Source organism: Ceratotherium simum, chromosome 6 (genome assembly GCF_057802395.1).
Source record: "Ceratotherium simum simum isolate JZ-2026a chromosome 6, ASM5780239v1, whole genome shotgun sequence".
Lineage (NCBI taxonomy): Eukaryota > Metazoa > Chordata > Mammalia > Perissodactyla > Rhinocerotidae > Ceratotherium > Ceratotherium simum.
The window spans coordinates 31,710,379-31,737,087 of record NC_141905.1 but is presented as its reverse complement, the minus strand read 5'-3'; the positions used below and the strand labels follow the sequence as shown (position 1 = coordinate 31,737,087).

At 49.2% G+C, this 26,709-nt stretch overlaps 1 protein-coding gene and 1 pseudogene across 1 annotated transcript; both read right to left on the bottom strand.

Annotated features, from left to right (window-relative positions):
• Positions 1 to 765: 765 nt before the first annotated feature.
• On the bottom strand, positions 766 to 1,637 carry LOC101405861 (small ribosomal subunit protein uS2 pseudogene; annotated as a pseudogene).
• Positions 1,638 to 24,729: 23,092 nt separating this feature from the next.
• On the bottom strand, positions 24,730 to 26,328 carry NEUROG3 (neurogenin 3). Its single transcript, XM_004427036.3, has 2 exons — positions 26,186 to 26,328; positions 24,730 to 26,024 (listed from the first exon to the last, which is right to left on the bottom strand). Exon 2 carries the CDS (start codon positions 26,021 to 26,023, stop codon positions 25,397 to 25,399), a length of 627 nt encoding a protein of 208 aa, XP_004427093.1. The 5' UTR covers position 26,024; positions 26,186 to 26,328; the 3' UTR covers positions 24,730 to 25,396.
• Positions 26,329 to 26,709: the final 381 nt, after the last annotated feature.

Genomic DNA, 26,709 nt, shown 5'->3' with positions numbered 1-26,709 from the left:
CCCTCTGGAGCAGTGTAATTTGGCAGTATTGGTCTCATCCATTGAATGTGCCTAGGGTTCATTCCTTAGCCTGCTCATCTATAACCAGTCTCATTATTTTAATATTAAAATGTCCCTGATGACTCCCAAATTTATTTCCATCCCTGACAAATCCCATGGCCTATAAGACACATCCGCCTGAATATCTCAACTCAGAAACACAAGAGACCATCAACTGAACTCATGTTTCCTCCAAACTTTCTTCTCACCACAAAATTTTCTGACCCAGGCTCCCAAAGTGGAAACTCCCGGGTCCTCATTGATCCACCTCTGTCCTGACACCTCTCATCCTCCCTTCTGACCAAACCTCCACCACACTGCATTGTCATACCACCTCAACATCCAGTCACCAAGGTGGTTCTGCTCTTAAACCTCTCTTGGGTCAGCATCCTCCCTCATTCCCTAAGTCCCATCATCTCATACTTGACTATTGAAGTTGACTCCTAACAAGTGTCACTGCTCAGTCTTTCTCCTGCTGTCAGAGAGCCCTCTAAACCCAAATCTTCACATAGCAGTCTCCTTGCTTAAAGATTTCTGTGCCATTCCCTCACCAAAACTCATATTACTTGCTCTTCACCTTCCACATTATCTAACTTATCTAAACACGCCTCTTCTTTTTATATTTATTCATTCATTTATCCAACTAATATTTATTTATTTTGGAAACTATTTATTTTCCATCAAAGTTATTTCTATTTTCTGTTTAGGAGATTGTGGAAGAACAGCTTAAGACCACTCAGTGGTAGTGCCTACCCATTCAGTGGCCTGAGCAGTGGGATCTGCAGGCCAGTCCTCAGTGGCGGGCTGAGGGTCCAGTATTCAGTAGGGACTTGCTGGATGGGCACAGAGGGCCCCTGTATGCCTCAAACTCTCAGGTTGAGTAGCAGTAAGTTCAGGAGCTGGAACAGTCCATTCACCCTGAAACTCCTCCTTGGTCACAGCCTTTTCAGCAGCGGCCTGCTCTCCCTTTCGATCTCTGTGTGATCTCTGTAGAAGTAGAGATCAGGCAGACCTCCCATGGGTGTTCACGGGAGATGGTGCCATGCATGTGCAGAAGTTCCCAGGCCAGTATCCACCATATCAGACCTGCTGAGTGAGCTCCTTTGTTATTGCACAGGATGGCAATGTCCACATAGTGCAGAGGAGAGTCTGTGTTACACAGAGCAATGCAGGCAGGTTAACATAAGATGCCTCTGTGAGAGGCTGGTGGCCAGCCCTGGGATAAGTAACCTTCAGAAGACATGGCTCCTGGAAGGCTGCCTGGATCTGGAGAGTGAAGGTTCCAGGAGTGAAGCAGCCAGCAATAGGAGTGGCTCCAGTAGCAGCAGCAAACTGCAGCACAGCCTGCTGGTCCATATTCCTGGATGATAGGACACTGACATCAGCTGGATTTTCAATGGCAACAATGCATGAGCTGCCAGCAGAAGCTTCTCTCAGGTCCTCTTCAGATTTATAACGTAGATGCCATCACTTTTCCTTTTGTAGATGTACTGTTCTATTTGGAAGTCAAGGCTGGTGCCAACTAAGCGGGCTCCTCCTGAAAAGAATATGAGGACATCCTCCTTCTTCATTTGCAGGACATCAAGGGCTCCAGACATTGTGAAACTTTCCCTTTAAGTTATGGTGGGAACCCAGAACAATGCTGTATGGACCCTTCTATGAGTAGTGCAGAAAGGCCAAAAAATATTTATTTGATGTCAGCTATGAGTCAGGCCATGTGCTCAGTGCTGGGGGAGATAAAAATGAGACAGAGCCTGGTACTGCCTCCAGGGAAGATGGAGTCTAGTCTTCATGCTGTCGCATATGCAATTCTGCCATGCAGATATATCCTTTTCCATCTGGAAAATACCTACTCATAAATAGGAGATCTTATGTTTTCTTCCCACACACCAGTGGATCATCTTGTGCAGCCCTTGGAGTACACACAGTGCACTTTGAAGACACCTGGATCAAGACCCAGGAACAGGACTTACATAGTCAGATTTTGTTGTTGTTGTTGAAAGTGACAGAAAATCAACTCAAACCAGAAAAAAAGGGAATTTATTGGCTCATATAACCAGGAAGTGCAGAGGTGGAGCTGGCCTCTGGGACTGAAGGGATGTCATTCGTGTTGCCAGAACTCCCTCTGCTCCTCTCCTCAAGCCTTCTGTCCTGATCTCTTTTACTGCAGAGATGGGGAGAGGAGTAGGATGTGGCTGCAGAAATCAGTAGGCTTACCTCTATCCAGACTAGTGATACCCCAGGAAAAAAGCTTTTATGTTCTAGCATCCATGTAAAAATATTAGGGAAGTGTTATGATTGGCCCAACTTGGATCATGTACTCATCCCTGAACCAATAACAGAGGCAGAGGGATAAAGAGCTATGACTGGCTGGGCATGGATCACACACTCATCCCTGTGAACTAGAGGGCAGAGCACTGTGATTGGCAGCCCAGGCAGAACCACATGGAATTGGAGAGGAGCAGTTCTCCAAAGGAAAGGCAGGGCTGTGACCAGGAGAAGGAGGAAAAGGATGTAGGGCAGACAAAAATTAAAAATGCCACGACAGAGAGTGAGGGGACAGAACTAGATTCCTGATCCAGGTCCTTTCCATTGCACCACACAGCCTTGTAGCTAGATGGTCAAACAGAACATCCCTCAGAGCACAGGTATGATCCTAAAATAGTTCTCCTCGTTCTTGCTCATCCTTGTACAAGAATTGTTAATGGTAGAACATTTCCTCACTCCTGATATTTCTCTCTAGACTTCTTCCAGTCATAAGGGAGTAACAGGGGAAGACTTACCTAGAAAACTGGACAAAACGTATGATATAACATTTTTAGACGATAGACAACAGGCGGCACAGGATTGTGATCCTGGAGAGAAGAAAGACAAATGAGGTGAGTCCAAAAGCATCCTGGCTTTCTGCCCGGAGGTGATTTCTGATCTGTGGTGCAGGGATGGGGAACCCATACAGAGCCTGATGATCTTGTGGAGTTGAGGAGACATAGAACAGAGTTCAGGAAGTTGAGGTGGCTAGGATTTGCAGGGCAGAGTAATGAAGAGAAGAGATCTTTGCAGAGAGCATCTCAGAAATCTGCATAGTATTCACTTGAATCTTGGGCTGAATACAAATTTGTGCATGTGGTGAGTGAAACTCCTCAAGACTAATCGAAAAACAATGTGCAGGGAAAAGACAATTATGGGAAATTGTAAGACAAAAAGTTCTCAGAGCTCACACAGGATGATGAATCATTTGAGTCCCTACTAGTCAGGGTGGAAAGACATTGTTGAATATGTGAGACATCTGTATATTTGATGAGAGATACCAGAAGGGTCATATTTCGTAGTAGGACTAAACTATCTCTAGAATAAAGGCTACTCTAGTCCTACATTTAAAAAGCTTAAAAATAAGCCTCTAAAAGATCATCCTGCTCTTTTAATGGCATGCTGGAGCCAAGTCCAACCCTCTTTAAAGGACTACAACAAAATCCATTACTCAGCAGCATAAATATACATTGTGCAGCATTCAATCAAGAATGAATAGAAATGTAAAGAAGCAGAAAAATGTCACCCATAACTAGGAGAAAAATAAATCAATGGAAATATATTCAGAAATGACAGAGATGATGGAATTAGTAATCAAGTATACTAAAATGTACACTAAACTTACAAATGTACTTATTATGTTCAGTGATTTAGAGGAAAAGATGAACATGATAAGGAAAGAAATGGATGATAAAAAGACCCAAATGGATCTCCTAGAGATGAAAAATACAATATTTGAAATGAAAATTTCACTGGATAGGATGAACAGCTAATTAGACACTTCAGAAGAAAAGATCAGTGAACTTGAAAACATAGCCATAGAAACTGTCTGAAATGAAGCTAAGAGAGAAAAAAGATTGTGAAAAAAGTCAACAGAGTCTCAGTGACCTGTGGGCCAATATCTGGTCCTCTGACATACATGAAACTGTAGTCCCAGAAGGAGAGAGTGGAGATAGAAAAAAACATTTGAAGAAATAATGGGCAAAAACTTTCCAAATTTCATGAAAACTATAAACCCACAGCCCAAGTAGCTCAATGAACCCCAAGTAAGATAAACACAAGTAAGATCACACCAAGGAACGTTACAATCAAATTGCTGAAAACCAGCGATAAAGACAAAATCTTGAAAGCAGTCAGAGATGTAAAGACATATGCACCCAGGAACAAAGATAACGATCACACAGACTTCTCATCAGAAACTGTTCAAGCCAGAAGACAACGAAACTACTTCTTCAAAGTACTGAAAAAAACAACAACCGTTAAACTAGAATTCTCTTCTCAGGGAAAATATCTTTCAAAAAAGAAGATGAAATGAAGATTTTTTTTCATGCAAATTAAAGGTGATAGAATTTGTTGCCAGCAGATCTGCTCTATAAGAAATGTTATAGGAAATTCCTCAGGATAAGGAAAATGATATCAAGTAGAAACTAGGATCTGCCCAAAGGAATGAAGAGACTAAGAATCGATAAATATATGGGTAAATAGAAAATATTTTTAAAAGATAATTGTATAAAGCCAAAGAATGCTATATTTAGAGATGTATAACACGTGTAGAAAATGTGTGACAACAATGGTACGAAGGATGGAAGGTCAGAATGGAAGTACACTGTTGTAAGTTTCTTATATTATACATGAAATGGTGTAATATTATTTGACGGCAGACTATGATATGTGATAGAAGCAAGCATATTGTAAATCCTAGAGCAATCACTAAGAGAATAACAAATATGGTTACTAAGCCAATAGCAGAAGTACAATGGAATCTTGATGTTTCCTTCTGTGTGTGGGGATCCCCAGCAGCCTAACGCACCTGGCCTCTCTGCTCTCTCTCCCTCATTCTGCTCCAGGGAATAGTGAGTGCCTTCCCTGACTGGTGAATCAGGCTCAGGTGGCCCAGCCTTTTTCTCTGGGTGCAAGCGACCTGCAGAGAGCACGCATCTCTGCTGTGCCCTTGTGAGTAGGGGAGGCTGGTGATGGTGCAGTGTTGCCTGTGACTTTGTCGATAAGTCTGACTCCTTCTAGGTTTCCACGTTAGGGAGCCCACTTGCCCACAGCCATGAGCTGTGTTCTTCAAAATCCGCTTCATCCACGGTAATTGTGGTATTTGGTCTCTGTCTGCCTTGCTTCTTTGTCTAATTTCTTAATTGGTTTAGAAATCAGTATTTATTGAGATACTCCCCCTACCACATACCACAGTGGTGGCTTGCCAGTCATCTCCCTGGCAGAGCAAGGACGCTAGACCCCTCCCCTACCTGCCTTGTGCAGTTGACCACAGGGGCTTGAACACAGACTCTTGGAACAGAGAGGAAGCACTGGTGGACAAGGAGAAGACAGCGTGGGGACTGGAACCCTGGGCTCACAAAGGACTGAAGGTGCCTCAGGTGAGCCTGGCAGAGAGGGAGGGCCTTGGCTCTCCTCCCCTCTCCCTTGCTCAGAATCTCCAATGGCTCCCAGGGCCCCTCAGCCAGGCAAGTTATGGCAAAGGCACAGGCTGGGGGCAGGAGGCCTGGAGTTCTTGCCCAGCTGGGCCACTAACTCACTAGTGACCTTAACCAATTTATGCTTCTCACCCCCGTGTGGCCTTAGTTTCCCCGTCTAAAACCAAAGGGTTATGCTAGACAATATCTAGTCGTGGCTCTTCTGGCCTCTATGGTTTCTGTGTCTAGACCAGAGACTCCAGCCTAAGGCTACAGTCAGGCTTATTTTGTTTTGCCTACACTGTATTTGAATTTTATTTTCCACTTAGTTGCTAACATTGGGAAGATTTCACATACAAATCTGAATTTCTAGCTTCTCTTGAAAAATTCGAAGTCTTCATTGCTCCATAGAAAGAATATCTGGACTTAAGTGGTGTCTGGCCCCTTTAGGTGTATGTGGCCTCTCCAGGTGACCACAGTCCACCCTCAGCCACTACCAGGCATGCATGTTGCCTGCTGGCCCCTGCAGCACTTGCTCTGGGGCCTCTGCACAGACAGTAGGGAAGCTGCTGTGTGAACCCAGGTCTCTGGACTCCCAGGCCAGTGTGATTTCTGCTATATTCTGTGGCCAGTCAGGCTCTGCCCAGATGGGACAAGAGAGGGGAGTGACAATATTTCAGAGCTGCCTGAGTTACATTAAGGGAAATTGGACTTAGATAGTGAGGGGGGAGAGACGCAGAACTTCATGGGCTCAGTGGGTCCCTTGTGTTCCACTGTGGACCCCAGTGCAGGAAACACAAGCAGAATCAGGAGGTCCCCTGGCATCTTCCTGGGTCCTCTTCCTCCTGCCCCCACTAGTGGCTGAGCCAAGAGGCTGGAGTTAAAGTCCCTCCCCTACTGACAGATTTACAGATCTTCCCCTTCCCCCCAACAGTGTGGTTCAATCATTGTCAGAGGCACAAGGTCAGGTCACCAGCTGGCTGCCCCACGCAGAGGAGGCCAGTGGTGGTGTTGGGGTGGGGGAGCTGGTGGGGGTCCCCGCCTTCCATCACCACAGCCCCAGGTCCTGCACTCTCCAGCCCTGGGAACCCCTGTTATACTCCAAAAGGCTCCAAGGGATGCTGAGAATCCGTAATCCTTAATCTCAGCCCTGCTAACACCCAGGCCCAGGGAAGGCTCAAGGGCTATGGGGTCAGACTGATCTGGACTTGAATCCTGGCTGCCCACCAGCTATGTCCACCAAGGTAAATTACTGATGCTCTGAGCCTCAGTTTCTTCACCTGTCAGTTGGGGCAAATAATAACCCCTACCTCTGAGGGATGCTGCAAGGATGCAATGACAGAAGGAGTGTGGAATGGCAACACTTGGTAGGCTCTCGATAATTGTCCATTTTCTCTCCCTCCCCTGGGCCCCAGGCAGCTGGTCTTGGGAGTTCTCCACTAAGCGGCTAAGTCTCAGTGTCCTATAGGTGGACACAATTGTCTAGATATGATACACTTTAGCTTTTAGGACAGAAAACTAGAAAGGAGCTTCTACTTTTTAATGATTAATTTCTTAGACTAAACACAATTTACAAAGGCTGACCCTGTGCACCTCTCTCAGTCCCCACAGCAATCGTGTGAGAGTGATATAACTATCATCCCCATTTACAGTTGGGAAAACTGAAGGGCAGAGTGGTTCAGTGAGTTGCTCAAGGTCACAAAGCTGTGTGGGAGGTGGTCTCTGTTGTCAGCTTAGGTTTGGTCATGGGGCAAGGCTGTACCCTCCTGAAAACTCAACTAACGTAGTGGGGGAGGGTTGCCATGGCTGAGGGCAGGCTCTGGCTGCCTCCATCTCTCATCCCCCCAAAAATGTGGGGCACTTGTTACCCAGCCCTTTGCCCCACCTGGAATACTCATGCTGAATAGCCACGTCCCTCTCACCTTTCAAGGCCAGCAGAAATTTCACCTCTTCTGGGAAGTCTTCTCTGACTTATCTCCCCAGAAGTTTTCTCCTCCTCCGCCCTGATTTCCATGCCACTCCCAGGGACTCACCTCCCAAGCTCGTGAGTTCCTTACCTGCCTGTTCAGCAACTTTTCTTCCTGGGCAGAAGGCTGGATGACAAACCCCTGGATAGTGCCATCCATGCTAAATTGGCCTCAATTCCAAACTCTGTCCTCAGGCCACCCTCTCCCCCTCACCCCAGAGCAGGATGGACAATCTACAGGCTCCAATAAACACGGGTGTAACCCTTTAGCAATATGTATCAAAAGCCTTAACAAGCACATACCTCTGACCTAACAGTTCCACTTCTAGGACATTTTCCTAAAGAAATAATAAAAAGATATACATATAAAAATGTTCATCCCAGTGTTATTTACAAAGGGCAAAAATTGGACACAACTCAAATATCGAAAAGGGAATTTTTGGTTAAATGTAATATGATGTTGTGCCTGAATACTCAGAATATATGTAGCAATTAAAATGATGAAGTAGGTCTAGATTTCATTGGCACCAAAAGATGTTCATAACATATTAAGTGTAACAAGGAGATTATAAGACAAAATGTATAGAGTGATTTCTCTCTCTCTCTCTTCACATACGTGTGTGTGTGTGTGTGTGTGTGTGGATAGATAGAGAGTGATAGATAGAGATATAATATCTATCAAATGTTAACAGTGTTATCTCTGGGTGGTGAGGTTAATAGGTGATTTATAATATTTTGCTAATCTGTGCTTTTTTGCAGTGAGTTACGTGGGAGATTGAAGAAACAAGAAAAACATTTATTTTAAAGCTGAGCTCCACTGGTTGGGCTCCCGGGGCCTCTCTATGGGCCACCCCCGTTGGGGAGACTGAAGGAGGCCAGGTGAGGCCGAGTGAGACTGGGGAAGGCGGGGCAACAGGGGCAGAGAAACTGGCTCCAGCTCACCTCCAGTCTGGTCTGAGCCAGGCTGAATGACATCGGGTTTGGTCCTTGGCCTGGGTCGGGCACTCAATCTCCAGGAGGGACCTTGTCGGGCCAGGTGATGGTCCCGCCCCAGCCTGCACCTGCTCCATTAATCTTCCCTGTCCTGACCTGGCCAACAGAGCCCACTCTGTCTGTTGACCTAAGAGGAGGGTGCCAAGGGCCCAGGGAGGGGCTCCTGCTCCATACCTGCCGTTGCTCAGCAGCTGGGTCCAGAGCCCTCGCAGGGGGCCAGGTTTGTCAGAGCTGATGGATGAGCTGCAGGAAGGCTGCTCTCTGTCCTGCCACCATCGCCCCACCTCCCCTGGTCCACACTGTTCCTTTGAGCTATAGTCCCCTAGGCAGGACGGCTAATAAAATCCAATCTGCACATGTCCACGAGCCACACACAGACTACACGTTTCCTCATTCAAACCTTCCCTAAGCCCAGGAACATGGCAAATCAGATACTAACGTTTTTATAGATGAGAAAATGGAAACAATTAGCAATTCAAATGACAAGGTAGATCTATATTTCATTAAGATTGAAAAGCGTTTGTAATATATTAAGTGAAATAAGCGTAGTATGACAAAAATAGAGTGTAACTTTTTCTTCATATATAAAAGTCTGAAAGGATAGCCACCAATTGTTAACAGCGACAGGGCTGAGATTGAACCAGATCATTGGGCTCAAATCCCATGCTCATTTCACTGTCTGTCATTGCCTCTTTGTCCTGAGGTTCTTCCCTCCTTCAAAGCTCCACCTCCTCCAGGTGGCCTCCTGGGAATCCTCCTTTAACCTGGCTTGGGCCACCTCCATCCTTCTAGAAACCCTCTCGTCTGACAAGCCTCAAGGCTGGGCGCCATGCCCCCTGCAGCGCGTTTGCATCCACCCTGGTATCTGTATTCTGAGAGTCCCCCAGCTGGTACCAAGAGGTCTCCCCTCATCTGCCACCCTACTAGATAAGGCCTCCCTCCTTCCCGTCCTCTGGCATCATCCTGATGGCGCCAAGTCGAAGACTCAAAGCTCGCACATGCCATTCAAAAGAAAGGCCCACAGCTCCTCGCTTAAATTCCGTTCATTCTTCTTTTGCATGCAATCCCACTGAGCTTGGACAACTGGCTCCCCAGGCCATACGTGATGGGGGCAGCAAACTAGAAAGTGGATGGTCAGCTGCCAGAGCCAGGCAATCTAGAGTAGCTAAGGACCAGGACGGCAGAGAGAAGAGCTCAGTCCCCGCAGCAGTCCAGAGTCATGTGACGGAGAGGTGACAACATCTCTGGGGCTCCGGGAGTGCATGGAACTGGGCCACAACTGACATTTGTCATGGCTCCCTGATCCTCAGGACAGGTGGGCGTGGGAGCTGACATTTGCTGAGCTTTGACGTCTGCCACACGCTTGACCGACGGCACGTGCTCTGTGTAAGGAGGCGCAGAAGATGCAATATTTTTTACAAAGTATATTAATTTCCTGGAGTTGTCATAACAAATTATCACAAACTGGGTGGCTTAAAACACAAATTTATTCTGTCACAATTCTGGAGGCAAGAAGTCTGAAATCAAGGTGTTGGCAGGGCCCTGCTCTCTCCTAAGGCTCTAGAGGAGAATCCTTCCTTGCCTCTCCCAGCTTCTGGTGGCTCCTGGCATTCCTCGGCTTGGGGTTACATAACTCCAGTCTCTGCCTCTGTCTTCACGTGGCCTTCTCTGTGTCTCAGTGTCTGTTTCTTCTTCTTGTCTCTTATAAGGACTTGTCACTGAATTTAGAGTCCACCTAATTCTGGATGATCTCATCTTCAGACTCATAACTTAATTACATCTGCAAAGGCCCTTCTTCCAAATTAGGTCACATTTACAGGTTCCTGGTGGGCATATCTTTTTTGGGGGGGATGGGGTCATTGTTCAACTTACTATGGGGAGATTCTTATCTAAAATATTTACAAATTTTTTAAAAGTACCACCTTAATGTTTAACCAAATAAACCCCAGTTTCTGGTAAATGTTTTTATACAGAAAAGCTTATTTCTTGAGCAGGTCAGGTGCTTAAGGCCTGGATCTACCTTGAATTCCCAGAGAAGCCACCACAGAGCTCAGGGCACATGGGAGGAGCCCGACCAAGCCCAATGCGATGGACTGGTTCCACTTCCTTTATATCCCTTCCCCAAACCCTGAGTGGTACAGTGGGAAACTGGAAAGGGAAGAGGACAGATCATCAGCCTTTGAATTGAGAGGTGGGAGTTCAAGACCCCCCCTGCTCCTTGCTCCCTGAAATCTCAGCCTCGCACTGCCTGTACCACGCCCTTCTGATCCAAGCTGGCCTGGCCACGCTCTCCGCTCAGATGTTCCCTGTCAAGGAAGCCACTCCTGCCATCCTTCCAAAGGCATATTTTAAAATTGAAATACCACTGTATTCATTAATTAAAACTTTCAAATGATAACATTTCCCTGTAGTTAGAAACTAGTACAAGCTCAGTGCAAAATGTAACAAGATTTAGAAATGAAAGAAAATTCTGCAATCGCATTATCTAGTCAATAAATTGGTGGATATCTTCCCAGATTTTTTGCAGAGCATAAACATACATATATTTTTTGCTCAAATAGTTTCATACTGTACCTCTAAAAAATGTTTGTCATCTTATTATCCAGATTTTATAGATATTTTGTGGTGGAATGATCTGCAAGTTTCCCTGTCCACCATCTTGCTGAAAATCCAGGGTTTTTTTCTACTTAGCTATATATTGTGAACATTTTCCCATGTTAACAAGCATTATTTTACAACACAATTTTCAGTGGGGCATAGTAGCCCATTGAGTGAATATATAAATAATCTGATCTGTCCTCTGTGGTTGAACATTTCCTTTGTGTCTAATTTTTTACCATTATAACAATGATGTTATGGATATCTTTGTCGAAACATTCTTAGGCAATTTCTGATAATTTCCTTGGGAGGAATTTCTGGGCCAACAAGTTTGACTATTTTAAGGCATTTGATAATACCGCTGACAAGAAAGGATGGGTCAATTTGAAAAATAGTTACAGTAATATCAGGACATGAGAAAGAATTTTAAAGTACAGAAGGACAACAATCGTGACAACAGTGACAACAGCTGGCATTCACTGATGGTCTCATGCAGTCTCCTGCTTTTATATGTTATTATATTGTATGTGGTTATACTTACTGTATACTGTATTATACTGTAGATCCTATATTTAATCTTCATAACTATCCTATGAGAGAAGTGCTATAATTATCCCTATTTCACAAACGACGTTGAGGCTTAGAGAGGTTGCCTAAGGTCGCCAAGCTGGTAGGTGGCAGATCTGTAATCTAAACCCGGGGAGCCTGACCCCAAAGCTGTGCTCTTGACCACGTGACTGCTACGACCTACTAAAGAGGTAGGCGGCTCTCTCCTCTCCATGGAAAGCTTGGAGGAGAGACATGAGCTGCAGCGAGATTAGGCTATGGTGTGTGGGCTGGACCAGAGGGAGAGGTGACAGGGAGACTCCAGGCAGGGACCTCTGTTAGGCTGGGGCACCAGTGCAGTCAAGAGTGAAGGAGACAGCAGGGTGGGAGAGGCTGAATGGGTTCCACAGACATCGCAGAGTAGAATCCACAGAATCCACAGGGCCGAAGTGAGGCTGGCACCCAGGTTTCTAGCTTAGGCAGGTGGGTGGCTAGTGGCTAGTGGTGCCATTCATAGCAGTGGAGCCTCAAGTTGGTGGCCTGGGCCAGGTCACAGAGGACTGAGGGTGTGCTTGTGAATCTGACCCGCCCCTCCTTCTCAGGCCCATGTAGCTCCATGACCAGAGCCTACCTCTTTTTTCCTGTCACTTACTCAGGGCCTGGCACATAGGCGACACTCACTGAGGACTGAAGGAACCAGTGGTTGTTAGTGCCGTGGAGTTGATTCTGACTCCTAGCAGTACACTCTGCTGAAACCTGTCTACCACGGTGACCCTGCTGGTATTTGAAATGCCAGTGGCATAGCTTTCAGCATCACAGCAACACACAACCACTACAGTATGACAAGCCACAGTAGGACAACCGACAGATGGGTAGCGTGGTTCCCTGATTGGGAAATGAACCCTGGCCACAGTGGTGAGAGCACTGAATCTTAACCACTAGACCACCACAAGATCCCCTGTAAACCCTCCTGCTCCTCTAACTCCCGTGTTGTGCCAGATGAGATGCCCATTGCCAGCTCCCTCCCTGCTCTATTTGCCCTGCCCCTGGAGGATGGCGGGGAGTAGGGGAAATGTCTCTCCTTTCCCCCCAGCATTGATTGTCTTACAAGGGGAAATTGCTGTTAAGGGGTCTGACTGCTAAACACACACTCCTTTCTTACCTACCCTCCCCCGGGTGTCCCCTGGTAATACCCTGCGCCTGGCAACAAAGCCATGGCCCAGAAGGTGGCTGATAAGAGGTCCAAAGAGTAGGGGGCAGCCTGGGGCCCACATTTCTGCAGTTAAATTTCATTAAAAACATCACCACCACCACTGAATGCCTACGATGAGTTAAGCATTCCAGCGTCACAGCGGTGAACTGGACACGGCCTTGCCTTCAGGCTATGACCCTCGGCCCAGACAGTTAAGAGTCATAAAAGGGGAATAAATTCAGTGCCACGGGGACAGAGGAGTAGCCATCAACCCTGTGTGGGGAGTCTAGCCTGAGAAGCTGGGACACTCGGCTCTGGACCCTGCTCCGCCACTAACTCTGTGTGACCTTGGGCCAATCTCTTCCCCTCTCTGGGCTTCAGTTTCCACGGCTGTGGAGCCAAAGGACAAGACTCAGGGGTCCCTGAGGCCATTTCCAGCCAGGGCATGAGGCAATTCTGTTCTTCCATCCCAAGTCCTTTTTAGCTGCTGCTGTCTTTTTGCTCCCACTTTTTAAAAGCAATGAGTGAGAAGAGGCTGGGTGGGGGCGGGGGTCAGGGACTGTAAAGAAATTCCCAGACTGGTCTGTTGCTTTTTTTGTGTGGACGGAGGAACTGGGGAGTGCTGGGGGAGGGCGGAGGGGAAGGACAGGGATGGATGAGGAGGAGAGCGGAGGGTGCACGGAGGAGACAGAAGAATGAAATAAAGGCAATCCAACAAAAGGAAGTGAGAAGTGAGTGACAGGTCTGTGGCTGCAGGCCCGAGGCCGGCCAGGCCTTTAGGGGGAAGAATGGAGACAAACGAGCTGGATTTTCATGCTTGGTGGATGGTGAATGAAGAGCATCTTTTAAAACCCTATCAGGAACTCTTTGGATTGTCATTAGATCTGGGGAAGGGAAAAAGACGGAGGGAGGAGACTGCTGAATTTAGTCCCCTGGGTGTGAAAAGCTCCTGATTCTCTGCTGGCGGCTGGGGAGCTTCGGCTGGGGGGCTTTGGGCCCTCTCCTCCAAGGTTTCCGTAAATTATTTGTTATTTCAAGGCCCTTGAAATTCAGTGGTGGGCTCTCCCTGCTCTCAGTGGGTGACACCACACTGGAGCTAGGAGGAGGAGGGAGGGCTGGGGTGAGACCAGGTTTCTAGCTCCTTGTAGGGTGACCAACCATCTGGGTTTGCCGGGGACAGAGGACTCTCAGAGAGAAAGCTGGGAAAGTCTTGGACAAACCAGGATGGTTGGTCACCAGACTTTAGGGCAGGGCTGGTGGGGAGGGCGGGGTGGGGAGGGGATTGACTTGCCCAAGGCCAGTCCCACCAAGCCATGGAGTCAAGGCTGGCCTGGTCTTGGTCTTGGCCTTGGCCCTGGCCTCCAGCAGATCTGGGAGAGAGGAGATTCCAAGATGGGAGGTTTTCTGTTTGTTTGTACATTTTTGTAAAAGATGACTGGAAGTATTTGAATATGACTGGATATTAGATTATACTACAGAATTGTTAATTGCATTAGGTATAAAAAATGGCTTGGTGGTCATTTTTTTTAAAACATCCCATCATTTAGAAATGAACACTGAAGTATTTACAAGTGGGATTATAGATATCTGGGATGTGTTTTAAAATATTCCACACACCAAAATAAAAGTGTGTGTGCAGGATGGGGGTTGGGGCAAATAGATGAAACAAGGTTGGCCATGAATTGATGGCTGCGGAAGCTGAGTGACGGTGCATGAGGACACGTCATTCTATTCTCTCTACTTTGTGCATGTTTGAAAATGTCCAAGGGCCGGCCCCGTGTCTTAGTGGTTAAGTGCGCGCGCTCTGCTGCTGGCGGCCCGGGGTTCGGATCCTGGGTGTGCACCGACGCACCGCTTCTCCGGCCATGCTGAGGCCGCGTCCCACATACAGCAACTAGAAGGATGTGCAGCTATGACATACAACTATCTACTGGGGCTTTGGGGGAAAAATAAATAAATAAATAAAATTATAAAAAAAAAAAAAAAAAAGAAAATGTCCCAAATCAAAACTTATAAAAGGAAAAGTCAGTGGTGCCATGTAGCAGGGGTTAAGAGAAGCAGCTCTAGGTCAAGGGGGCCTGGGTTCAATCCACTGCACCTCTTAATGGGTAACTTTAACGTGTTCCTTCTTTGCTCTCAGCCTCAGTTTCATCATTTCTAAAATGGGAATAATAATTCTGATCTCATAGACTGATTAACAGAAAGCGCCAGGACTGTGCTTAGACATAGCAAACCCTCAGTAAAAGTTAGTTGCTGTCAGAAAAGGGAGATTTAGTGGGGGAGGGGAGGATGCCCTTTCAGCCCAGGGAACCCTGCAGAGCTCTGATCCTGGGGGTGTGGGTGATTTCCTGGAATAAGTCTTTCCTGGAGAGGTTAGCTACTGGGGCTAGGCCTAACCTAAACAACGAACCCAGATGGACCGCCTCCCTTCCCATGCCCTTGGCCTCCCTGGAGCACCCTGCCTGCCCCTCTCTTCTCTCAACCTTTTGTGTTTGGCAGAGCTTGGTGTTCTCCCCACCTCCTCCAGGAGGTCTCAGTGCTGTGCTTGTGTCTTCACGCCTTCGTCTGACCAGTTTTCCTCTGGTCTGTGTCAGTCAACCATGAATTGCAAGAGGGCAGGCCTTCGTCTCCTTCTGGGGTCTCCCTCACAGGCTAAGCACAAGAAAGCATGAGAATATGCTAGTTTGCATGTAGGGACAGCACACACACTCAGGCACACATGCACACACACACACAGAGGCATGTGCACACACACATGCAACTTTCAGGCAGGTATGTTGGCACCTGCTCAGAAATGGGATCAGCAGCAAAGAGGTCAGAAGGCCTAAAGACACAAGGAGAAGAGGACAAGGGGGCCTGGTCTTGCTGGTCCAGGGCTTCATGGTGCAGAGCTGAGCAGGGCTGTGAGCAGCAGAGGCCGGGGGCCATCAGCACCTGGGGCCAGGTCCACTGCTGAGGTCTGTTTTCTCTCTCCTGGGAGAGAGAAGTGATGAGGCACTTGCCTCCATGCCAGGGGACTGCACCAAGAGACCTGGATGTTGGAGACCAAGAGACCAAGAGTCCTGCCAGACCACAGCCACTACTGGTGGTGCAGCGGCAACAAGGATGGAAACAATAAAAGCCACTATTTACTCTGTGCCTGGCACAGGTGCTGAGCACCTGTTTTGTGTTATTTCGTTTAATCCTGACAATTACCCTATGAGAGAGGTAACATTGCACCCTTCTATAGTTGAGGAAACTGAGGCTCAGAGACTCTAGGTCACTAGTTGAAGGTCACACAGCTGGGAAGGGCAGAGCTCGGGTTTGAACCCAGAGTGTCAATCTTCAGAGTCAATGCTGTCAGCTGCTACACTCTATTATGCAGTTTATGCTGAGCAAAAAAGGATACTGGGGAAGGATTTATCGTTGAAATTGGATGATGTCTAGGATTTGCTTCACAATAATCCATGGAGGTAGTGCAGGGCGAAGTGGGAAGTTGTGTGGGTGAAATATAATTGGCTCTGAGTTGATAATTGTTGAATCTAGGTGATGGATACATGAGAATTCATTATGCTCTTCTCTTTATTTTTGAAATTTTACATAATAAATTTTACTGGCTCTGGGTCCTACCCTGGCTATACCATCACTGGGTGACCTTGAACATGTTGCTGACCCTCTGTATGCCTTCATTTCCCCACTAGGCCTTGCCCCATCTGTTCCAACTCATTGCAGGATTGCAATGCTGCTCAATCTATGTCCAGGGAATAAAGGTTGTCACATTTGGATCTGCCAAGACATAAGTCTCCTATTTCTAAGGGCAGCCATGGACCCCTTCTAACTGAAGATCACTCTTTGCTTCCCACTCTCCAGAAAGAGTCTGGCAGAGCTGCCTGTGTGTTTGGTCTGTGTCTGGACTCCTGGAGTGGAAAATATAAGTGTGTGTATGTGTGTGTGTGTGGTAGGGAATGTGCATTGCACTGCTCATTCCACCTGTGTGGGTCTCCTCTTCTCTTTCAAGTCACCACCTGTTCATTCCTGGTTCAAAAGGGGCCTCGGGGCCCCAGGCAGAAGGGTGGTGCCCAGAGGCTGGGGGAGGCAAATGAGGCTCTGGGCCTCCCAAACACTGAGGATGATAAATGGGGTCCGAGTCTTTCAGGCTTCATTATAGAATCGCCATGGGTTTGCCCAAACCATGGCAACCGATTCAAGCAATGATTAACCTAATAAAGCAGAGGCAAAGGGGAAAAAGATGCATTCAAGACCCCAAGTCAAGCCCTGGTTCTCTAGAGGCAGTAAATTTCCCTTCAGTGGGTACGGTGTCCAGGCCCCAGACATCCTAAATCTCTGCCTCTGAGAGTGGGGGTGGGGAGGCCTGTGAAAGCAGTAAATGGATGTCAGAGATCAGCGGAGGTGGCTTAAATGCTCACTGAGTGGTTCCCCCCTCCTGGGCCCTTCTTGGAAGGCAACCCAGCACTGGGGTACATCTGCTTTAGCCCCAGGAGTCAAATCACCTGGGCTTTTTCCTTTTGAACCCTGGTATGTCTATCTGTCTGTCTCTGGAGTGTGGAAAGCAGGCAGAAAAGGTTCTGCTACTGCCAATGTGATGGGCAGCCTCTAAGATGGCCCCAATGATCCCTGCCTCCTGGTATATGTGCCCTTGTGTAATCCCCTCCCCTTTGCTGTGGGATAGATTTAGTAACTTCTTTCTGGAGAATAGAATGTGGCAGAGGTGATGGAATGTCACTTTCGAGATTAGATTACAAAAAGACTGTGGCTTCTGTCTTGGGTGTCCCTCTATTTCTTGTTTGCTTGCATTGAAGGAAGCCAGTTGCTATGTTGTGAGCTGCTCTATGGAGAGGCCCACATGGCAAGGAACTGAGGAAGGCTTCTGGCCCAAAGCCACTGAGGAACTGAGGCCCTCAGTCCAATGGCGCTCAAGGAGTTGAATCCTGCCAACAGTCAGGTGAGTAAGCTTGGGAGTGGATCCTCCCCCAGTCAAGCCACCAGATGAGACCACATTCCCCAGTGACACTCTGACTGCAGCCATGAGACACTTAGAGCCAGAGGCACCCAGCTAAGCCACACTTGGATTCCTGACCCACAGAAGACCCACACAATAAATATTTCTAGTTTTAAGTAGTTAAGTTTTTTTGTAATTTGTTAAGCAGCAATAGATAAGTAGTACAGCAGAGGTAGTTTAGCTGGTGATGATGTTAGGGTAGCAGGAGCCTCAGTTTATTTCCATAGTTAACAGGCTGGGTGCTTGGGCAAGTCACATCACCCTTCCCTGGTTGATGTGGGTGAGTCAGTCCCGGCCCATGCCTCCTTCACTAGCCATCTGTAGGCATAAGATGGAGGTGCGGTGGGTACAATAATGAGTTCTGCTTCAAATTGCTGGCAAGCACATGAAGTGTATGGACATATCTGTCACCTCATTTGAATCCTCGTAAAACCCTATGAGGTAGGTGTGGTTTTCTCCATTTTTATAGGTGGGCACACTGAGGCTTGGAGAGGCTAAGTAACTTTCACAAGGTGATAGAATTAGGAAGTGCTGGAGTTGAGGTAGATGCCAAGCTCCATGCTCTAATGGACCATCGCATGGGGGGATCACCCACACCTGACTATTGGCATTGTTACCAGTGCTCTCAGAAACAATGATACTGTTGTGATAACCCAGTCTCGCCTACTCAGATGGGGCATCTTCTAAACAGATCATAGGAGACAAAGAAAGGTTATTTTGGTGCAGAAGAGGGTATGAGGCAGGAAGGGTAATGAGTCTCTATGTAAATTATTCATTTATTCAATAAATATTCATTGGCCTTTATGTGGTAGCCAGTCTGTGGAAGGATAGAAATTTCTAAACAAATAATTGAATTGCCTTTCATTCGTTTAGTCAATTCACTTACTCAGTTCATTCCAAAAACATGTGGCATATGGTTGAAAATGAGTGCTCATTGGAGACATGAAGATGGACACAGCTCCTGACCTTGAGAAGATCTCAGAGACCAGTGGAGGGTGCAGATGAACAAACAGATAATTACAATACTACTGGAAAGTGCAAAGATATTCATATGCTCAATATATTATGGGAGCAGGAGTAAGGAGAGAGGAACAGTTCAGAGAAAGCTTCTGGGAAGATGTCTGTGTTGGAAATTTGGGAAGGGTAAAAGGGAAAGAGAGTTTGGGCAGAGAGAGCAGTGTAGGAAAAAAGCACGCGAGGGGTACCTGAGTGTGTGTGAGAGGAAGACTTCAAGCAGTCAGTATTTCAGGAGGGTTAATGTCAAGACAAGCAAGGCATTGTGGAAAAGAGGCTGGTGCAGCAGGACTCTGGGTATAGGCATAAGTGATTGATTATGATAAAAACAAAAAATAATAGCATGTATAATCTAGTTTAATCCTGACAACAATCCTGTGGTGGAGACTGCTCATTACCCACCAGAATCCATTCTTCACTTCTTCCTATGCACACAGCCCCTTGTCTAGTTAGGTGAGGCCATGTGATCATGTTCTCTGTGTGAAATGTGAGCAGAAGTGAAATGTGCTGCTGCTGAGTCTAAGCTTTAAGACTGTGGGTAAGGCTCCTCCATGCCTTATTTCCCCTTCCCACTAGCTGGGACGCATGAAAATGCAGCCTCAACCACGTGGATGGCAACCACAAGGACCTAGCAGCTGGTGGAGGAAGAAGATGGAAGAACCTAGGTCTCTGAATGATGTCATGAAGCAGAGCTACCCAGCCACTTGGAATGCTCACCTCAGATTGAATTATTGGTGAGCTCATTATAGCAGCCTGGCTTTACTCTAACTTAAACCCTAAAAGGTAATATTATTATTCCAACTTTACAGATGAAGAAATTGAGAGAAAGGTTAAGGAACTTGTTCATGGTCATACCGACAGTTAATAAACCAGCTGAGGATTGAATCTAGATTCATATCACTTTATAGCTCCCATTACACCATCCTTCCCTGTTGGAACATGGGCTTTATCCCAAGGATAATTGGAAACCACTTGAAGATTTTAAACAGGAGAGTGACAATGACAATGTTATACTTGCATGTTAGCTGGGAACTCTGGCTGCAGCATGGAAGGCACAGTGAAAAGTGTTGAAATTAGAGGTATGGAGATCAGTTAGGCAGTCTCTCCATTTGAGGGATGAAAGCCTGAACTAGGGCAACAGTCATAAAGAGGTAAAGGAGAGGCCAGATTCAAGAAACAGTGAGAAGGACAAATCAGCAGGACTTAAGGGTTAATTGGATTTGGGTAGTGAGAGAGAAGAGTGAAGAAGAACCCTAGATTTTTAGTGTGGATAACTGGGTGATGCTACTTAGTGAGATCAGGAACAGGAGGCAGCATTAGTTTGGGGTTAGGGTAGAGGAGATCCATTTTGGACATGTCTTGTTTGGGGTGCCCGAGGGATAATCCTGGAGCTCAGGAAGGGTAGATCTAAGCTGGGGAGGGTTGCCAGGAAGCAGTGGGTGGCCCTGGGCCTTTGTACCAGTTTGCACTGCACAGAGGTGCCGAGGAAACTCAAATTCATACAAAAGCACCCCCCCCAAAAAAAAACCCGGGAGAATTTGAGACAAATGAAGATGCTAATAATAATAATTACCATTTATGGTGGCTTAGCCTTCACTAGAAAAGCAAGCACATTTAGTCAGCCCAATTAAGTGGCTACTACTTATTGTCCCAACTTCACTGGTGAGAAAAATGAGTGTCAGTGAGGCAAAGGGGTTTAACTGAAAATCATCAGTTAGTGGTTGTACCAGGTTTTGAATCCATGTCTGTGTGATTCTAAAATAGGTGTTCTTAGCCACTCTTGCCGCCCTGTGTCTGCATTCGGAGGACTTCCTTTTGCCTTTGTTCTTTGAATAACTAAAACTTCATTGTAACCCAAAGAACGAGACCCCTGTTGAGGGCAAAGTTCCAAACCAGTTTTCCCAGTTAGAGCTGCTGCAGCTTAAACTTCCAATGTTGTTCCACTTCAGACCTCTCAGGTGCTGTCAGAAATTCCTAACCTGGGCATTCAATTCTAGCTCCAAAAACAAGGGGGTGTTTTACCGCCTAGAGACAAAAGGGCCTTGCTAGGGTCACACAGTGAGTAGCAACAGAGTCCATGCTTTCCCCACCACATCAAGAAAACCTGACAGCCTTCTGGGTCTACATGTTGACAGCGGGCTCCCTAGGTGGGCAGACGAGGTTGATGGGTGGCTTTCTGTACTCAGAACGCCACGTTCCCGGGAGCCTCACTCTCTGAACCAACGCGGTCATTTCAGCACCATGGTCAGGGGCGCGCCGCAGCCTTTCAGGACCCGACCGGGTTAGCCAGGCAGGCGGCGTCTCCGTCCGCATCGGCCCTGGCATCCTGGAAGCAGAGAGCGCAGACAGGAGCTTGGAACCTCACCTAGGGGTCCAGAGAGCGGCCAAAGCGCAAAGGAGCCTCTTGGCCTTACAAGACCCAGAGGACCCGGCTCGAACCAAAGCGCAAACAACTAACGACTGCCCCGGCACAGAGGAAAGAGCTCTAAATTGAGCCAGGGTCACAGTCAGAGCTTGCTCCAATAACTCACCGAAGGTTGAGGGCCTTGGGCAAGTCACCTACTTCCAAGACTCTGGGTCTCTGTTTCCCTGAGTGTGACCATCCTGCCTTGCCCACCTCAATAGCTACAGGAGGGTACCTGAGAAAAGAAGTGTCCTGCCTCAAGGTTCCCACCGTCTGTGCTCTCTGCCTTTGAAGGCAGAGCAGGCGGGTAAGGTTAGCTAGCGGCCTCTCACTACTTTTCTTGAGCGCCGTCTGCAGGTATTTTAAAAAGGGGGGAGGGGGAAAGGAACACAAGAGAGAATATTAATTACATGATGGTAAAAATGTAATTATAATCTACCCAGCATTTGTTCTTCTCCACATTCTCAGCAGAATCAGCCCCCCCCACACACACACTCCCCACACTGTCCCTAGTGCCAGGGCCTGAAGGATCTTTTCCACCGCTTCTGGTCGTGGGGGGCTGTAACTCCAAACACTGTAAGCATGACCTTCTCTTGGGTGCTCCGAAATCCAATGAAAGAGTGTAGGGACTCCCTCCAACTTCTTATGTGAATTAGCTGAGGCTCAGACTTGTCCAAGGTCACACAGCCAGGTAGAATGGCCCGTGGAAGAGAGGAGGGGCAGAGTGCGGCTGTGGGGTCGCCTGCATCCATGGCCCAGCCTTCCTTTGTGCCAGCCCAGCGGCCTGGCTCCCAGACATTAGCATTCCAATGGCCCTGGGATGCTTTGTCCTCCGACTGTGGCTGGCTTGGGGGTGGAATGGGGTGGGGGCAGGGCACCATAAATCTACCTGCTTGTGTGTGTGGATGGGGGTGTGAGGGGGTGGCGCAAGATTCATGTGCTGTTTTTCTGGAAGCCAGGCTTGGGCTCAGACAAAGGCAGAAGAGGGGGAAGAAAGATGTTCAACTGGAGCGTCTTTCCTGCTCCCACTTGGGACCCTGTCTCAGTTTCAGGGAGCTGGGGCGCAGGCAACGACCTCAGACAGCAGGCGGCTCCATAGCCATACAAGGCCGGGTGCAGTGGGCAGGGGCAGACTTCCAGCGGAGATTGCCAGCAGGCTGGCTGATTTTAGAAGCCGCTGAACGCAAAATGCCCATGTGGGGTGCGGGGCGTGGTGGTGGCGATGCTAGGCTAGTTGTGTGCGCCACTCACAGAAATGTTTCCCAGCCATTCCTGGTGAGAGGCTCTTTGGAAAGAGGCAAGGAAGAGGTTTCCCTCCTCAATGCGATTCCACACATTGCTGGAGCTCATCTGGGCACAGGAACCCTAAATTTTGCAATGATTGAACCAAACCCTAAGTTTTCCTCTGCCTCCTCCTAACTTGGAGAGTAGAGTTGACAGAAGCTCCAGGGTTGAACACAAGGTGGCAGCCCAGCAGTTGAGTTGGTTAAACTTTTTTTTTTAACTCGTTGGGCGGAGGACCAGTCTGTGTGTGTTGGATGACTAATGGCTCCTTAATAAACACCCTTGAAAGCAGGAGACAGACTGGGCAGTGGGTGCCTCCACCTGCAAGGCAGTGCCAACAGACACTCTTCCAGCTTCAGGGGGTCATTTGCACCAAGGGAGCCCCCTGCCTATTTGAACAGTACTTCCCACAGCCTTTCACAGGAAGAATGATCTTTCTGCTTAAGGAATTCCCCTCCAAACCTTTAATCCTGGCCCAAATGCCACAAGCTTCCCAATCCAGCCCCAGGTAACAGTCCCACCATCTATCCTGTGGCTCGTACCTCCACCCAGCACCAAATTTTTTCACCTTGAAAGATTTTGTCTATATACTTGCTACTGTCCCAGGAGAACAGAGATGGACTTTCCTACTTTTTCTGTCTGTCCACACCCCTGCCCCCAATGTCCACCAAGTAGCAGGCGCTGGCTTGGTCTGTGCAACTCCTAGCTGCTGACACCTGCCCCCAGATGGTGCCCCAGGTGGAAAGTTGGCTGCTGCAGAGGTTACCAATAACGCATTAATCTCCTCCTCCCAGATTAAAGCAGTGAAATGAAACAACACCTTCCTTCATTCGTTTGTTTACCGCAGGCCCCCTCCCGCCCCCAAACCCAGCCCCTGATAACTGAGATATAGCTCCTCCAAGCTACTTTTAGGAACCTGGGAGTAGAGGAAAGAGGAAAAGTTCAGTCTGAAGAGGGGAGGGCATAAGAGACAGTCACAGAGGCGTTAACGCCTGCAAAGCCGCCGCCTTTGCGCTCTAAGGAGCTGGAAAGGGGGTCCTGGCCCCTGACCGTGCCTTGCCCCACTAGGGCTGGCTCCATTCTTCCCCTGGTGCCCCGGGCTAAACAAGGAGGCCTCTGGGATTCAATTCACAGAGTAGGCCCACTCTCCGTTTTCCTGTTCCCCAGCGCCAGGCAGACTCTGCGGATTCTTACAGCTTGGACCTGCTTCCCGGAGGTCCTGGGGGTCCCGGAAGCCGTGGAAGGGCGCTCCAGCAGCATCCCTGGGACAAGTTTCAGTCCCTGCCGCACACCAGTCCTATTCTACCTTGGGAGAAATAGAGAACGCGTGGCTGGAAACCTTGAACAGTATCTTTATAAGCTTTCAATCAAGGCTGCCAGGTGTCCGGGGGTGCCACAGATTCCAGCCCGACCCCCCACCTCCTCTGCTCCCCGCCGCTCAGCCCCACAAATCATGACGCCGCGGTCCCAGCGCCGGTGCCTAAAGTGCGCTCAGAAGATGTATTAGGTCTCTAAGCACTTTGGGAAAATTCCTGGGATGCCCAGCCCGCCGGCAGTATTTCGGAGGGCCCTGACCCTGCAGCCGGGATGTTACTCCTTTCCTTACTCAAATGCAACCAAATCCAGGCTATTGGCATAGAGGCTAGGGCCAGCAGTGCCAGTGAGCGGTCCTACTTGGAGACTTATCTTTCTTCTAAACCACTGTTTGGAATAAGACAAGTCGCTGCCCCATAAATAAAACAAGGAGGCTGGATCAATGATTTCTTAAGAGCCTTCCGGCTGTTACTTTCCAAGAGTGTATAGCTGACTTGCCCTTGGAACGCAATCTTCCCAGCTTCCAGCCTAGTGCTACAGTCTCTTAGTCCAGGCCCAAGGAGGGTCCCCAGACCCGCACAAAGAGTCTCATCCCTGTACTTGGACAGAGCACCCCCTACTCCCCCCCCAACATAACCCACCCTCCCCACCCCACCCCTGCTGCCTCAGAGGCTGTTCCTCCTCTCCACACAATCGAGTTACCCTGCTCAGTCTTCTTGAGGGTCCTTTTTTATTCGCTCAAAATCTCGTTCACCAGTCCCTAAATAATCTATGTACAAAATATAGACTTTTCCCTCTGTGAAACCTCATCAATAAATACGACTGTGTAATACAGGGCAGGGGATCATATAATCTACCATACCAAAATTCATTTTGAAAGATATCATATAATTTACAAAGTGATTTTTTTTTTTTTTTAAGACAAGCGCGGTCCGGGACTCAGGGGGGCGGAGGAGGCGCACCTGGAGCCGGTTGGCGCTTTCTCAGTTTACAGCCTGGTCTCCCGCCCCCAGGAGGGCAATGGCTCCGAAGGAAAGTGCACGAGGAGAAGGCAGAGGATCGCCTTCGTGGATTAAGGCAGAGTGGAGCGGCCTGAAACCCGGGACTTGATAGGGACCAGAGGAGAAGGTCAGCGGCGTTTCTGGAGAAGAGACGCTGGGCGAGGGGAGCAAACGCTGAGAGACCAAATATTGGATTAAATCTCATTGGGGGAGGAGAGGTAAGAGACAGACGGACAGAACGACAGACAGACTTGAGCGAGGGTGGGGTGGTGGGAGACGGTGGGCATTTCTGGCTGTGTAGTGCTATCATTCTCGTCTTCTTTGCATGAGATATTGGGGTGGCGGCAGGGAGGGGGCCTAAAGGCGCGCAGCCTGCAATGCCCATTTGCGCCGGCCGCGGCAGAGGGTTACAGTTGGCGCGGCGCAGAGAATCAGGGGATTGAACCCGCCTGCCACCTTTGCAGGCGCCTGGGCCCGCCGAGGGTCAGCGAGCCAAAGGCAGGAGAAGCAAGTTCGCGTGAGGGCCGCCGCCGCGCACCCGGGACGGCCTCCATCCCTTCCCTCTCTCCCAGCACCCACCGCCTAGCGGCCGACTGGCTCCTTCATAGAAAGTCTGAAAAAGCCAGGGCGCCAGGGCGCAGGCAGGCAGGGGAGGCAGGCGCCAGCAGCCCGGGGCACTCCTCCAGGGAGGTGGCGGGGCTCAGGCTGCCCGCCTGGGAGACCGGGGAGTAGAGCGAGCCGTCCGGGCTGCCCAGCTCCTCGCAGGCCGGCGCGGGCGGCTCCAGCCCGTAGAGACTGTGGTCGGCTATGCGCAGCGTCTGCGTCAGCGCCCAGATGTAGTTGTGGGCGAAGCGCAGCGTCTCGATCTTGGTGAGCTTCGCATCGTCGGGGAAGGTGGGCAGGACGCCGCGCAGCGCGTCCAGCGCCGAGTTGAGGTTGTGCATCCGATTGCGCTCGCGGTCGTTGGCCTTCTTGCGCCGGCTCCGTCGCTGCTTGCTGAGAGCCAACTCGCTCTTGGGCCGGCTGCGCCCGCCGCGCCGAGCCCGGAGCTTCCTCGCGGCCCCTCGGCAGTTGCCTCCTTCCGCCTCGGCGCAGTACCCCCGCTCGCGAGTAGGGCTGGGCGGAGCGGACGCGACGCAGGTCACTTCGTCGTCCGAGGCGCCCGGGAAGGGCTGTTCTGTCTCGTGGGTCACTTGGACAGCTCGCGCACCCGAGGGATGAGGCGCCATCCTGCGGCGGGGTAAGAGGTACGGGTAAGCATAGGTCGGTCACCTAGGCTCAGTTCCCGATCCCGGGGCCAGGTAGGAAAAAACCGAGAAAAAGCCACCCCGCGCTGGATCAGAGGACGCCTTTTCCCCTCCGGCCGCCACTCTGCGGCCTCCAGGTGTTACCTTGTTCTCGAGTGCAAAAGGGTAGAGAGCGGCTGGCAGCAAGAGCAGCGGTGAGCTGAGCTGGTCTTTTCGTCTGCAAGTTGAGCTGAGACGCAGGCGCCGCTGCCTGGGAGTTCCCCCAGCTCCAAAGAAGAAGAGAAGCGCAAAGCGGAGTCCGGGCCTGTGTTGCTCTCCCCTGGCGCGGATTTCCTGAACCGCAAGTCGTGTGCCCCTTGGCACGCTTTATCTGCTCGCCCCGGGCCAGGAGCGTGCCTGCCCCGCAGCGGCCCGCGCCACTGGCCAATCAGCGCCGGGGCCGGGGGCCCGCGCCACGCGAGCCCGCTCCTCCCCCGCGGGGCACAGCTGGATTCCGGACAAAGGGCCGGGGTCGGGGGAGGGGAGCGTCGCTCTGTTTGCTTTCTCCTCGCGGGCTCTGTCCCAGCAACTCTCGGTTCCTCAAAGAGCCTCGCCCAGTGAGAAGAGCCTCGTCTGGCTCGCGTCTGGCGCCCCAGACCTCTTTGCTCATGGTCTATCTTTCCTTGGCA

Bases quoted from the DNA above. Each gene is read 5' to 3' on its own strand.
- NEUROG3 (XM_004427036.3), bottom strand. From the start codon at position 26,023: ATGGCGCCTCATCCCTCGGGTGCGCGAGCTGTCCAAGTGACCCACGAG.